A 14,360-nucleotide genomic window follows, 5' to 3' on the forward strand; every position below is an offset into this window, starting at 1 on the left:
GAGGACACGAGGAGAATGTGACGCCGAGTGCTACACCCAGGCAGAGTGATTCACTTCCCCCTCATTGAAGTGTAACTGCTTCGCGCGAAAGGGGAGCTTCCACGTCCACAGCTGAGGAAGCACCACCAGCAGTGAAGAAATTATTGGAAGAATGGCTGACCAACACTCTAAATAACATACTCGACAAACCCGCTCAGCGGGCGAAAAGAGACGCCATACAGACGGATACCACAGCGATCGCCGGCGAGCAACCGGCTCCCCCAATAGGTAACACTCACATCGTTGTTGGCGCATGTAACGATGCACTTGCAGCCATTCTAAAGAAAATGCAAGAAATGGAAAACGAAAACAAGGAGCTCCGCGACCAGATGAGGGAACATCAAGAAAGAGTCGATAAAATACCGGGCGCCCCGAAACTGCTACCAAAACGGGACGTCGGTCGATTCGTCGAACAACCATACAGCGAAGAGGCAGCCCTACATGCCATACCCAAAACCTTCAAGATGCCACCATATTTGAAGATACATGAGACGACGGATCCTGAAGATCACATCATTCACTACATCACAGCAGTAAAGGTAACGACCTCTCAAAGGAGCAAGTACCGTCAGTGTTACTAAAAAAGTTTGGCGAGACCTTAAACGGGGGAGTCTTAACTTGGTACTCACAATTACCAGCACGATCTATAACAACATTCAAGGAAATGGCCGACAAGTTCGTCACCGCCCACGCAGGGGCTAAGAAAGCGGAAGCCAGGGTAAATGATAGATTGGCCGTTAGGCAATCGCCCGGCAAGGGACTCAGGGACTTTTTAGCCCGGTTTAACAGAGTAAGAATGAGCTTGCCAAATGTATCGGAAGGGATGGCGGTGGCTTTCTAGAATGGGTTGAACAGGAATGGGTCAAGAGCAACAAGAAAACTATTAAGCAGACTCATGAAATACCTTCCCACCACTTGGGATGAAATTCACAACGCCTACTGCGCCGAGGTGAGAGCAGACGAGGACGACCTTAACGGCCCGATACAACGGTTAACATCGGTCCAAACAGAGCCGAGGAAAGACCGTCAAAGAGATCAGTGGGGTCCATGCCTCAACCGAGACAAGCACCAACCATATGTCAGAACAGTCGTCCCACCATCTCCTCGCCATGCGGAAGGACCATCCAGGCCGCATACAGGGACTCAGCGGAACGAAAGAGATATGCCTCCGCTCATATCTGCTCACAATGTATATACTATGTATTATTATATCTTATCATGCATCAATTAATCAATCCAAATATGTCTGCCACTAGCTCAGTAGGTTATATATATTTGTATTTCCCCTTCAGAAATAGTGTACGCACTAGAAAAGCTCGGCCCGAAGGTGAAGTGGCCACAGAAGATGAAATCCGACCCAAGTACCCGAAAGTCGAACATCCTCTGTGAATTTCATTAGGAATGAGGTCACAAAACTAAGGACTGCATAGCCCTACGGCAAGAGTTAGTGAACATGCTCCACCAAGGGCACCTAAAGGAGCTGATGAGCGACCGAGGAAGAGCCAATTTTGTCCGCGTAAGAGAACAACACCAAGGCCCACCAAAGCCGCCCTCCCCTGCCCCCACCATTCAAATGATCATCGGTGGAGGCGACGAAGCAGCAATCAACCATGTAAAGTTTACCACCACACATAAACTGAAGCGGTCAATCACCCACGAACGGTATGATGACCTCAGAGAAAGTATCATCTTCGATAAGTCAAATACTAAAGGTTTGACTTTTCCTCACTCCGATGCTCTTGTCATTACTTTACGTATTTTAGATACTGATGTAAAAAGAATAATGGTAGATGACGGAAGCAGCGCGTGTATTATTCACCCTCGAGTTCTTGCACAAATGCGACTCGAGGACAAGATAGTACCACGCTCCATAACACTAACAGGTTTTAACAATGCAGTCGAGCGAACCTCAAGAGAAATAACGTTGCTCGTTTTGGCCGGGGGCGTCACCCTAGAAACAACATTCCATGTCATGAACCAGGAAACATCTTACAACGCCATCATAGGACGACCATGGATACACGCCAAGAGGGCCATCCCGTCCAACTTGTATCAAGTAATCAAATTCCCTACTCCGTGGGGGATATTCAGCATTCGAGGCGAACAGCGCACAACCCAAGAATTCTATCGCATCACCCAAGATTGTACATTTACTCAACAGCTGAAAGGAACAAACTCGGAAGCATAGCAATTATCAAAGTCGGGGTCCGAACTCAACGATCAGAAAGACGTTATCAAGGACCCCAACGTCGTGGAAGCCGCGGGATCAACAATGGAAGATCCTGATCTCGTCCAATTAGACAGCAGCAAAAAGGCTTATGTATGCCAAAAGCTCTCCGAGTTAGGTAAATTTCATAAGTTTTTAATTGATAATGCCGATCTATTTAATTTTTCTCACGCAGATATGCTAGGTATTCCGAAAGACGTTGCCACACAAAAGTTGAACGTCGATCCCCTCTACCCCCCAGTACGACAAGTAAGAAGAAAATTCAATGTTGTAATCAACGAGGCCGTCAGCGAGGAAGTGGATAAACTATTCGCTAACGGCTCTGTCCGAGAATCAAAATACCCTCAATGGATCGCCAATGTAGTCATGGTGAAAAAGAAAAATGGGAAGTGGCGGATGTGCGTGGATTTCACGGACCTAAACAAGCCCTGTCCAAAAGACTCCTTTCCGTTGCCTCATATCGATCAACTCATTGACGCAACATCAGGGCACGAGTTGTTGAGCTTCTTGGACGCCTACTCAGGTTATAACCAAATCCTCATGGAGGAATAGGACCAGGACAAGACTACTTTCATCACCCATCAAGGAACGTACTGTTATCGAGTCATGCCATTTGGCTTATTGAACACAGGGGCGACTTATCAAAGATTGGTACCCAAAATGTTCAAGGATCAACTTGGCAAAATAATGGAAGTTTACATAGATGACATGTTGGTCAAATCAAAAAGGAAGGAAGACCACATCGACCACCTGAAAGAAGCCTTCGGAATACTAAGGCAATACGCCAGGAAGCTGAACCCCGAAAAATGTGCTTTCGGCGTAACTTCAGGCAAGTTCCTTGGCTTTTTGGTGTCACAAAGAGGCATCGAGGTCAACCCCGACCAAATAAAGGCCGTCGAGGGAATACCTGAAGTGTTAACAACCAAGAAACAAGTGCAAAAATTGACAGTCCGCATAGCTGCCATGTCGAGGTTCATCTCACGATCCTCCGACATATGCCACAAATTCTTCAACATGCTCAAAAAGGACAACGGGCTCCAATGTAATGCAGAATGCATCGAGGCCCTAAGAGAACTAAAGGCATACTTGTCTTCGCCCCCATTACTCACCAAAGCAGAACCCGACGAACGCCTCCTGATATACTTGGCCATATCAGAAGTCGCGGTAAGCGCAGTATTGGTCCATAAAGATAAAGGTATGCAATCTCCGATATATTATATTAGCAAAACTCTGGTCGACGCCGAAACGAGGTACCCTCACCTCGAAAAATTGGCCTTAGCGTTGGTTATAACTTCATGGAGCTTAGACCCTATTTTCAATGCCACCCCATATCGGTGGTAACGACCTTTCCCCTACGAAGTATCCTACATAAACTTGAGCTATCGGGGAGATTGGCCAAATGGGCCATAGAATTGAGCGAGCATGATATAACATATCAGCCGCGAACAACGATGAAATCGCAGGCACTCGCCGACTTCGTCACCAATTTCAGTGCCAAAATAATGAGCGAGGTCGAACAAGAAACTTCTCGTACCTCGTCCAGTCTACCCGACCTATGGGTCCTATACACCGACGCCGCATCCAACGCGTCAGGATCTGGACTGGGACTCGTACTCGAGGTCCCAACAGACGAAGTCATCCGCCAATCCATACGGTGCCCTGATATGACAAACAATGAGGCTAAGTACGAGGCCGTAATTGTAGGATTAAATCTAGCTCTCAAATACGGAGCACGACGAGTCGTCCTTAGATGCGACTCGCAACTCATTGTCAACCAAGTCACAGGGACTTTCCAAATCAAAGAGCACAGGCTACAAAGGTACCAGGCATAAATTCATAAACTGCTACCAGAATTTGATGAATGTCGACTCGATCAGATACCTCGAGCACAAAACATCGAGGCAGACGGTCTCGCCAAGTTAGCAGCGGACACCAAAAACATCACGAAGGAAAACGTGGTCACCCTCCTCCACTCATCAATAGACCAACTTGAGGTACACTCTATAAATTTGACTTGGGACTGGCGCAACCATATTATAACATATTTGCAGGAGGGAGTACTCCCAGCAGACAAAAAGGAATCCAAAAAGCTTTGAATGCAGGCGGCCAGGTACAACATCATAAATCACGACCTATACAAAAGAATGTTTGGAGGCCCCTTAGCGAAATGCCTAGGGCCGAATCAAACAAGATGCGTGCTCGAGGAAGTACACGAAGGCCACTGCGGTGCCCATAACCGCAATCGGGCCCTCGTCAGATGCCTCATTCGAGCAGGTTATTATTGGTCCACAATGAATAAGGAAGTCGCCGATTACATCTAGAAGTGCGAGCAGTGCCAGAAATATGCTCCTATGATACACCAAGCGGGCGAACACCTCCACTATGTTACATCACCATGGTCGTTCATCAAATGGGGAATGGACATCGTCGGACCCCTCCCAGCAGGGCGAGGTAATGTACGTTTCTTTTTGGTTTTAACTGACTATTTTTCCAAATGGGTAGAAGAAGGTGCGTTCACCCAAATACGCGAACAGGAAGTTATCACATTCATATGGAGAAACATCATATGTCGCTTCGGCTCCCCAAAGAAATCAGGTGTGACAACGGACCCCAATTAACCGGAAAGAAGACCATCGAGTTCTTCGAAAAATGGCACATCAAGCGAATACTCTCCACGCCATATCACCCTGCTGGTAACAGCCACGCTGAATCCTCCAACAAAACAATACTGAATATCTTGAAGAAAAAGCTTGAGGACGCCAAGGGACTATGGCCGGAATTACTACCAGAAGTACTGTGGGCATACCGCACCACGCCAAACACAAGCACAGGAGAAACGCCATATTCACTAGTCTACGGGACTAACGCCATGATACTAGTCGAGGTCGGGGAATCCAGTTTGAGATACTCCAACGAAAGTGGACCAAGCAGTGACAAGAACAAGACCTCGACAAAGCAGAGGTGTGAAGAGACATGGCTTACATAAGAATGGTAGCCCAAAAGAAACAAGGAGAACGGTACTACAACAAAAAATCCAAAGTAGGACCACTCAAAGTCGGAGACTATGCACTTAAGGCCAAAACACAAGCGTGCAAAGATTCAAGAGAAGGCAAACTAGGAACCAATTGGGACGTGCCATACAAAATCACGGCAGCAGCAAACAAAGGATCATTCTAACTAGAAACAATGGAGGGAAAGCTACTACAAAACAATTGGAACGTCGCCCATCTCAAATACTTTAACTTCTGAAAACGGACGCCCTCCACGTCTTACTCTTTTTCCCTCACCCGGGTTTTGTGCCAATTGGTTTTCTCGCGGACGTTTTCAATGAGGCGACAAAGGGAACGTCTCGAAGTTCAAGTATAATTCATCACCCCGCCTGCCGACCACTTCTCCAGGCCGAACGATGAAGGGACTGGATACATAGGAACTTCTCCAATATTTGTATGAAACAAACAGAAACATGTAATACTCTCCAATGAATGAAATAAAGCAGCATCTTTACTCTCACCAAGTCTTTTACACTTTACATTCGACCTCACTCGAATTACTTTACATTCGACCTCGTTCGAAATCTTCAATGTTCGACCGCGTCGAATGTCGATCTCGTCAAAAAATCAGGGACTTCCCCACATAGCAAAAAGAAAAGAGAACGGAAATCAAGAAATACATAGCAAATAGGGAACTGTTCCATTTCAACTGTTGAATTACAATACTTTTTACAAAGGGCTCAAAGACGCCTTCACAAAAATAGCAAAGCAAAACAAAAACTAAGTACAATGGCTTTACGCCATGTCATCCCCATCGGCGTACTCATCATCATACCAAGAATCGGAGGCGAGCCTATCCGCATCATCGTCAACATCATCCCCACCAAGCGTACCAGGGGCATAACCACAAGCTTTACGGGCCGCACGTGCCTTGACACGGACGCCCTCAAGTTCTGCTTCAGAAATTTTTCCGACGGCCTTCATAGACTTATACACATTAAGTTGAGCTTCGGCGTAAACCCACATCTCATACAACTCCCGCGGCACACTGAGATCAGCAGAAGTATGAGACATAGACGGTTGTGACTGTCGTTGTACCTCCTCGGCCTTCAAGACAACGACCTACTCGTTCAATCCAGACAACTCCGCCTCCAGACCCTGGATCCGCTCTTCTAACCTCGCCACCTTAAGCACCGATGTCTCCACCTTATTATCTCGCTCGGACCTACAATGCAGAGGGCATCTTCTAAGGCCGCCATTTCTACCATAGCGGCCATTCTGCCTTTCTCGGCACGATTCAATTCTTCGACCTTGGCGCTCAACTCGCCCCTTGGATCGACAGCCTTCGCCTCCCTCTTCCGAGTCCAGCTGTTAAGGATGCCACCTGCGTTTGAAGGTCAGCATTCTCATCCATCACCCCCTTGCTCACCTCGAGCTCGTCCTCCTTGGCCTTTAGAGCTGCCTCAAGCTCGCTGCACCTACCGATGGCTCTCATTAGCTCTTCATCTTTCTTCGTTAACTCATCATCTTTCTGTTTAAGCCCATCACGAAGCAGCTGAAATTCACCATCCTAGTTGAGGAAGTCGGCCAGGGTTCGGTGCTTAGTACGGTACTCCCTATATTTGGAAGTCATCTTCTTAAAAACGGTCGTCCTCCGCTCCTCCCTCCGGTCATGCTCGATCCCGTGATAAGAGTATGACATGCAAAAGAAAGGAGTCAGTATGAGCAAATTACACATGCAATACAAATCCTAACATTAAAAAGCACTTACTTGCAGAGCCATGCCGGATATACCCAACGACAACTCCACATCGTTCATCGCCTGTAGCACTGTATTTTCAGAAGCCACGCATAGGGGAGCAAAGGACGACACCGCCCGTTCTGAGTTGGCCAAAAGGTCGTAATCCACAGGAATGACTATGTGCCGGTTAGGACCCTTCGTCCTTACCTCCACACGAGTATTCCTCTCTAGAAAGGCACGTACCTCCTCAGGGTCGACATCCGATTCAGAGTCGTAGCCCTCCGCGGGGACCGCCCTACTTCCCCCGACCGTCGAGGATGCGCCACCTTCTGCGGCTCGTGTAAGCTCTCCACTACCCCGAACCGACTCAACCCCAGAGGGCCTCCTCTCCATAACGGCACCTGTCGTGAAAATGATCTTTGCGTCTGGTGCAAGCGCAGACTTCGCTCCCAAAGCGATGAATTATTCCGGTCCAACGTCAGCGACGGCGGCCTTCCCGATTTCCACCCTTCGCCTTTTCCTCGACGGTGACTCCTCGCCGTCAGACGGCTCATCTACGAGATGATAGATGGGATGGGAAGAGATCTCATCCTGCATGACGACAGTTTGAGGAGCAGAGCTCATTGGCGGAACTTGAGTTCGATTTCCTTGAGCGGACTCAGCCAAGGCAAATTGCATTCCAGCCGACGCGATCGCCTGGCGAAATGCAGGCACTGGAGCCTTCTTCTTGGAAACTTACCTACCTAGCGCCAAAGAGTGTCCACGTCAGAGAGCAGTGGTAAACAACAACAAAAAAAGCTGAAGTAGAAGTGACACTTACTAGATGGGATTTTGGGTCCAAAACGTTTGTAAAAGGACAGCCAATCACGAATTCCCACGATGTGGGGTAACACGCGAGCCACCCAATCTTCCATATCAGAAATGGGAGAAGGTGCACGCCTCTCAGCTGAAAAGCAAGGAAGCCGCAAGTGAGCCGACAATGAAAAGGCGAATGAAAATAACGAGCAAACTTTAAGATACGATTATAGTTCCATTGCTCGGGAAACCCAGTCGGGTCCGCTACTAGGTGTTTGGTCTTGATAAAGAAGTACTTATGCCAGAACTTCCGATTCATTTTGTCGTCCATCCCGAACACCAACCCTCCGGTCCTACGATGCCGTAGGTGTATCAGAGTACCTCTATAAAAACTAGGAAAAAATAAGTGCAGCAAGTGGCGAACATCGGCCTCACAGCCATCCAACTCCGCATACTTCGTCAGCACCAAGAAAGCTTTATACAAATAAGGAGATTGTTGTGTCGGGCAAACATTGTAAAACTGGCAAAATTCCTCCGCTAGCAGAAGGAGAGGAAGAGGATAACCAATCAAGAATAGGTAGACATAGAAGGCACAATATTCGGGTCGATGAACCTCCACGATGTCGCCTCCGGCCGGAACAATTTCAACATGGGGAGGAATGCGATATTTGGACCGGAGGTCGGCTATGTGAGGCGGCCCCATCTCAGAAAGCCTCTGAGCGGGTGCGGGAGCAGGCTCCCTTGGAAAATCATTCCTAACCAAAGGAAGCTATCGTCCTCTTCAGCCATGAATTCCTCACCACCGGGAGGAAGAGCCACCGATAATAGTGTGGCATCGAAAACCTCGTCATGAATATGAGGGGATTGTGACATATTTCAGCGATGAAACGTATACAACCAAGTCTGAAGAAGGAGATAACAACTAGGTAAGAAAGAAGGAACCGGAACTGAAGAAGCTGTAAGACACCGAAAGTAGAAATTGGAGAAGAAGATCAAAGAAGAACAGTACTCATGCAAAGTGAGAAATGGTGAAAACTTCCGAAAAATGAAACTCCCCCACTTATTTATAGGGTTGGGTGGCACGAGAATCGGAGCAAAGGACTGTCAATGACACAAACCAAAGCGGCAGACGCACAGACGCTGCATCGGGAAGACGCCTAATGATGATGCACGTGGCCACGACGTCACCTCACGATAGCTACAATTATATTGCTATGTGAATCCATTAAATAGAAAAATACTAACAACTCTTCCTAACTAGAGCTAAGCAACATTGTATATGTTACGCAAGAAAAAAAAAATGCTCGATCGGTGCACTAAGTATTCTGCGTTTATGCAGGGTTCGGGGAAGAACCGTATTTGAACGGGATGTGACGTAGGCAGCCTACAAATAGGTGATTCCACGACTCGAACCCATAACGTATAGATCACAGAAAACAACTTTATCATTGCTCCAAATTTCCCCTTCAAATTTATGCAAGTCAAGTGCTAAAAATTAAAGCTCCATTTGTAATCTGTTGCAGGATTAATGGGAATTGTTGAAAGCTGAAACTTGGAAGGAAATGGGAAGGGTTCTCGAGAATCCATCAGAATACAGTTGTGCACTCCGACCCTGCAATTGGATACAGTCACTTTATTAAATTCTCTACTGCTAGACGGCAACTAATTTCAAACTTGGATTGACTTGAATTTTCTCCAAAGATGAGTAAATACTCAAAAACAGATGACTGTTTTCTGCAGCTTCGCCTGTTACTCACTAGCTACAACTTTATCCACAACCACAAACATGTCAATTTAATATAAAATCATTTAAGTTTGTCGTATTATCTTCTCGACTGTGTAATGCACGTCAAAAGCTATGAATGTTAATAGTAATATGCAAGAACTATATCTACTCTACAGTTTGATAGTACCAAGAAAATTCTCTTGTGGATGTGAGTTCAATTTTGGTTATTTTTCTTTCGCAATTCCCTTTTTCTTAATGAAGGAAATATTGTTTTTAATGAGTGATATGTAAGACCCAAGGATGACATAATTTTATGACTTTAAGTCCCTAGCGTTCATATATACTACATATTTTGCTGCTACTTTAAGACCATAAAAAAAAAGCCCAAAAAAATCTTCTATTAATGCAGTTCGTGGTTAGTTACTTAATCCAAAAAAGATTTAACTTTTATACATATAGACAATATAAAATTTGTTTAAACCATAAATATATTTTTACATATTATAGTCAATAGCGAAACTAGAATTTTCACCAGATTAAAGGAGTTCATAAAATAAAAATATGAAATATGTGGAGAAGCTATATATATATATATATATTGAAATTTTCAGCCAAAGGTGGTTTACATGAACCCCTCTCGTCCCTCCAGCTCCGCCACAGGTGTAATAAGTAAAAGAGGAATTTTCAGAAACCACTATTATTTAGTGGCTATTAACTTTCTATATCTACCATATACTGCATAATTACTTCCAATAACTATTATTTAGTTGTTACGCGACTGTATTCGCTGTATTCGCGCTACATGAATACAGTAGCAGAGTTCGCCTAAAAATAGGAAAGTCTAGTTGTGCGACTGTATTCGTTGTAATTCGCCTAAAAAATAGGGGAACCCAGCTATTTAATCATGGAAAAAGAATCAATTAGTGTGTATCACTCCTAATTTAACTCAACAAAATTAATTCTACATAAATTTCGCTGCTACACGACTGTATTCGTTGTATTCGTGCTACTGTATTCATGAATACAGTAATAGGGGAGTCTAGTTGTACAACTGTATTCACTGTATTCGTGCTATTGTATTCATGAATACAGTAGCGAAATTCGCCTAAAAAAATAGGTGAGTCCAGATTAATAACGGAAAGAGGATCAATTAGGGTGTATCACTCCTAATTTAACTCAACAAAATCAATTATACATAAATTTCGTTGCTACTGTGTTGTATTCCATGTATTCGCGTGACTGTATTTATAAAAACAGTAACGTAATCAATAAATAGGGTGTATACTATTCTATTCAATTCGATTATATACATTGTATTTAATTCACAGATACTCATTGTTCACTATTATATATTGTATTCAATTCACCATATTTTATTTTATTTTATTCAAACAACAAAAAATCACAGAACACAATGATATTCGGTTGTATTAAAAAAATACAAACCTTCGGAGTACATAGATACAAGCGAAAAATAATGTATTTATATAAAAATACAATATATTTGAGTGTATTTGTACAGAATACAATGTATTTGTATCATTCTATGTGACTAAAAAAATAAGAAAGAGAAGAAAGTTCGTTGGAGATGGCTTTTTCCGGCCAAGCAAAATATTGAATACATTGTACTAAAACTAAAAATAGAGACGATTCGGCCCTCAAATCTTCTCCGGCGTAGCCATGGCCGGATCTGTTCGCCTAAGAGGATGAGCCAATAGTGGATGATGACGCCGAAGATCAAAATTGAGTGCTTTAGTAAGTATACCCCGTGTAACCCTCTTCGAAGTTGTTGAATCAGCCATTGAAGACGAAATTTGAAGTTTCTTCCTCAAAACCTAACAATGGCGAAAATTTAAAAAAAAAAGTGAAGAGAAAAGAAGAATAGCAGAGTAATTTGGCGTGAATCGGCCAAAAGCTTTACCAATTATCACGAACTTTTGGCGCAAAAACGTTGAGGATCAATTCTGAGAAATATGTTCCTACAATCTTAGTGTGAGAGAGAGAGAGACCGTGGAGAGAGAAAGAAGAAAAATCTTGCCGTGATTTGAGAGAGAAAGTATGTTAACTGAAAGAAAGAGAGAGAAAAACCATAACTAGGTCTTTCACGCCTATATGGTAGTGTAAACAATAAATACTTATTTTGCTATAAAATATAAAAGGTAGCTATAGATAATAACATTTTAAAATCGTTTTGATTTATAATAAATAGGATGTAATAGTTTGCTATAAGAGGTAAAATTTCCTAAATAAATAACATTATCTTTTTGGGTTACTAATTAATCATACTTTTTATTAATTATTACGTGTAATTATTCTATGCTTATAAAAGGTAAACTCTTTCAAATGTTACAATGATTTGTCTCAAATGAATAAGCGTGAAAAAGATAATTAAACCGTTATCAATAAGACCAATTAACTTTGACTAAACCTCTCTGGTCACGCTCCTCGTCCCATGTCGACATATAATAACTCTCTCGCTATTCTCTCAGTATAAGACAGTTCACACTTCGACACTTTGTCGAAAGGTAGAAAAACCCCACTCCATTATTAGACACAGAGAAGGCAGAGAGACAAAAAGAATGGGAAAAAGTTTTAAGCTTCGGTTCTCTAAAGTCATTGCCTCCTTCCATTCCTGCCGTTCCAAAGACTCTTCTACTCTTCCTGAAAATCCTGTTCCTTCTAATTTCTTCTCAAAATCATCACATACTAAGGCCATGACTACAAAACTCATCACCCTCGATTTCCCTGTCGTAAATAACTCACCTCCTTCTTCCTTCAAACGCCACGTGTCAGAAACCATGGTTTCTGTTGGCTGTGGGTTTAAGTCTCGCTCACAAGAATTCAAGTGGGAGAAAGAAGACAAGTTTCACGTGGTTTCCTCCTTTGAAGATTCTGAAGGGGAGAATTGGGCCTTACGACCACCTTCTACTCCTCCAAGATTAGCCGTTGAGAAGAAGAAACGCCGAGTTAAAAAGACGAACAAGACAAAAGCCAGACTCCGAATGAGCACTTCCTCAGCTGATGACAGTGGGATTTTAAGCACTACTGAAACTTGGGATAACTATAACGAAGAAGAAGATGAAACTGAAACCTTGGTTTCATCTTCGAGAAGCTTCGATTTCTCAACTGATGACTCGTCTACAGATTTCAACCCTCAGTTGGAAACCATATGTGAGACCGCTACTATACGGCGTCGTAAAAAGAGGAACAGAAAAACCAAGAGGAGAGTGAAGCACTCAAGACGAAGCTTCTCGTCTTCAAAGGGTAAAAACATGGTCGCATTTATTTGTGTTACCATTTTATCTTTAACTAGCTTAAGATATTATATTTGATTATATTATGTCTCAATACACGTCCTGTTACGTGTGGATCTAATTCTTTAACTTGTTTTACTCTAATATCATGTTGAAGTGCAGGAACCAATTTATATTCCAAGCGTAAATTATTAGAGTAAAAAATAGTAGTATTTAATTATTTTATGTTTCAATAGGTAGAAGGTCGTCAGTTTCTACATCATCGGACAACGAGTTGCCAGCGAGGTTGTCGGTGTTCCAAAAGCTGATATCGTGTAGCGTGGATGGGAAAGTGAAGGAGAGCTTTGCGATAGTGAAGAAATCACAAGACCCGTACGAGGATTTCAAGAGGTCAATGATGGAAATGATTTTGGAGAAGCAAATGTTTGAGAAGAATGAGTTGGAGCAGCTTTTACAGTGTTTTTTATCACTGAATGGAAAGCATTATCATGGGTTGATTGTTGAGGCTTTCTCCGAGATCTGGGAGACCTTGTTTTTAGGTAATGGTAATGGTAATGGTAATGATAGAGCTAGAAATATGTCAACTCATCCCCCTCCACGTACTGTATGCAGAACCATTTGAATCCACTTTCTAGTTTAAATGTTTTCCTCTATCTTCATCTGTCAAGATTTAGGGGTTTAATTATATTGGTTAGAGTTTAATTTCTATGCATTGCCCATGTAAAAATTATTGAAATGTCAATTTCTTAAATTGCAGTAGTGATAGTGTAAATATCCTTGTAAAGTGTCAATATAACTTAAACCTTATTTGTTGTGTACAAGCACTAGATATAATTAGCTACTTAAAACAATGAGTAAGTCGAATGTGAAGCGTTTAAGGTTGCGTACTTACTATATTAATTATCTTTGGCTTCTGAAATCTGAAACTTGATTTTTCATGAAGCGGAGGATAAGGAAATTAAAGAGAGGTGCAGGGGATGAAGACTTTCGATAATATGGCAGTTGCATCAGTTACTTTGTACTAGCTCCTTCCCGATTTTAGCCTAGATTAATTAGGATTACAAAGATGGCGAGTTAATCTGAACTTATGGTATAGAATATACTAGAGATGTTTTAGCTTAATGATTTCATTTACTTTAAAATTTTAGATCAAGAATAATCACAGAGAGAGAGAGAGAGAGGCACGTAGTTTCCTATTTGTATAATTCCTAACCCTACAATTTTCTTAATCATTTCTGAAGTTTTCAAGTCATGTCTACAGCAATTTTAAACTCTAAACTAAAATGAATATATGTTAATTATCTCGTCTTTGAATTCTTGGACCCCAACAAGATTACAAAAAAAACTTCTTTTTTCTCTCGGCGCACATTAGGTGCTAACTAACCTGCGCCTTCACCGGAAATGGGAGGAAGAGGAAGATCAAAGAAGAACACCAGCAAAACATCAGTGGTAGAAATGAAATTAACTGATATCATCACGAGATAGCAAGGAAAACAAACAGCAAAAGCTAAAGAGAAAATGCAAGAGGAAGAAGATCCGGATCTGGAAAGTGACAATGACCTAAATTGGCCAGATCTAAGCAGCACTC

At 42.9% G+C, this 14,360-nt stretch overlaps 1 protein-coding gene across 1 annotated transcript; it reads left to right on the top strand.

Annotated features, from left to right (window-relative positions):
• Positions 1 to 11,891: 11,891 nt before the first annotated feature.
• On the top strand, positions 11,892 to 13,531 carry LOC109211590 (transcription repressor OFP7-like). Its single transcript, XM_019375137.1, has 2 exons — positions 11,892 to 12,782; positions 13,009 to 13,531. The coding sequence occupies exons 1-2, from the start codon at positions 12,098 to 12,100 to the stop codon at positions 13,392 to 13,394; spliced, it is 1,071 nt and encodes a 356-aa protein (XP_019230682.1). The 5' UTR covers positions 11,892 to 12,097; the 3' UTR covers positions 13,395 to 13,531.
• The last annotated feature ends 829 nt before the right edge of the window (positions 13,532 to 14,360 follow it).

The sequence above is a fragment of the Nicotiana attenuata genome, unplaced genomic scaffold (genome assembly GCF_001879085.1).
Source record: "Nicotiana attenuata strain UT unplaced genomic scaffold, NIATTr2, whole genome shotgun sequence".
Classification (NCBI taxonomy): domain Eukaryota; kingdom Viridiplantae; phylum Streptophyta; class Magnoliopsida; order Solanales; family Solanaceae; genus Nicotiana; species Nicotiana attenuata.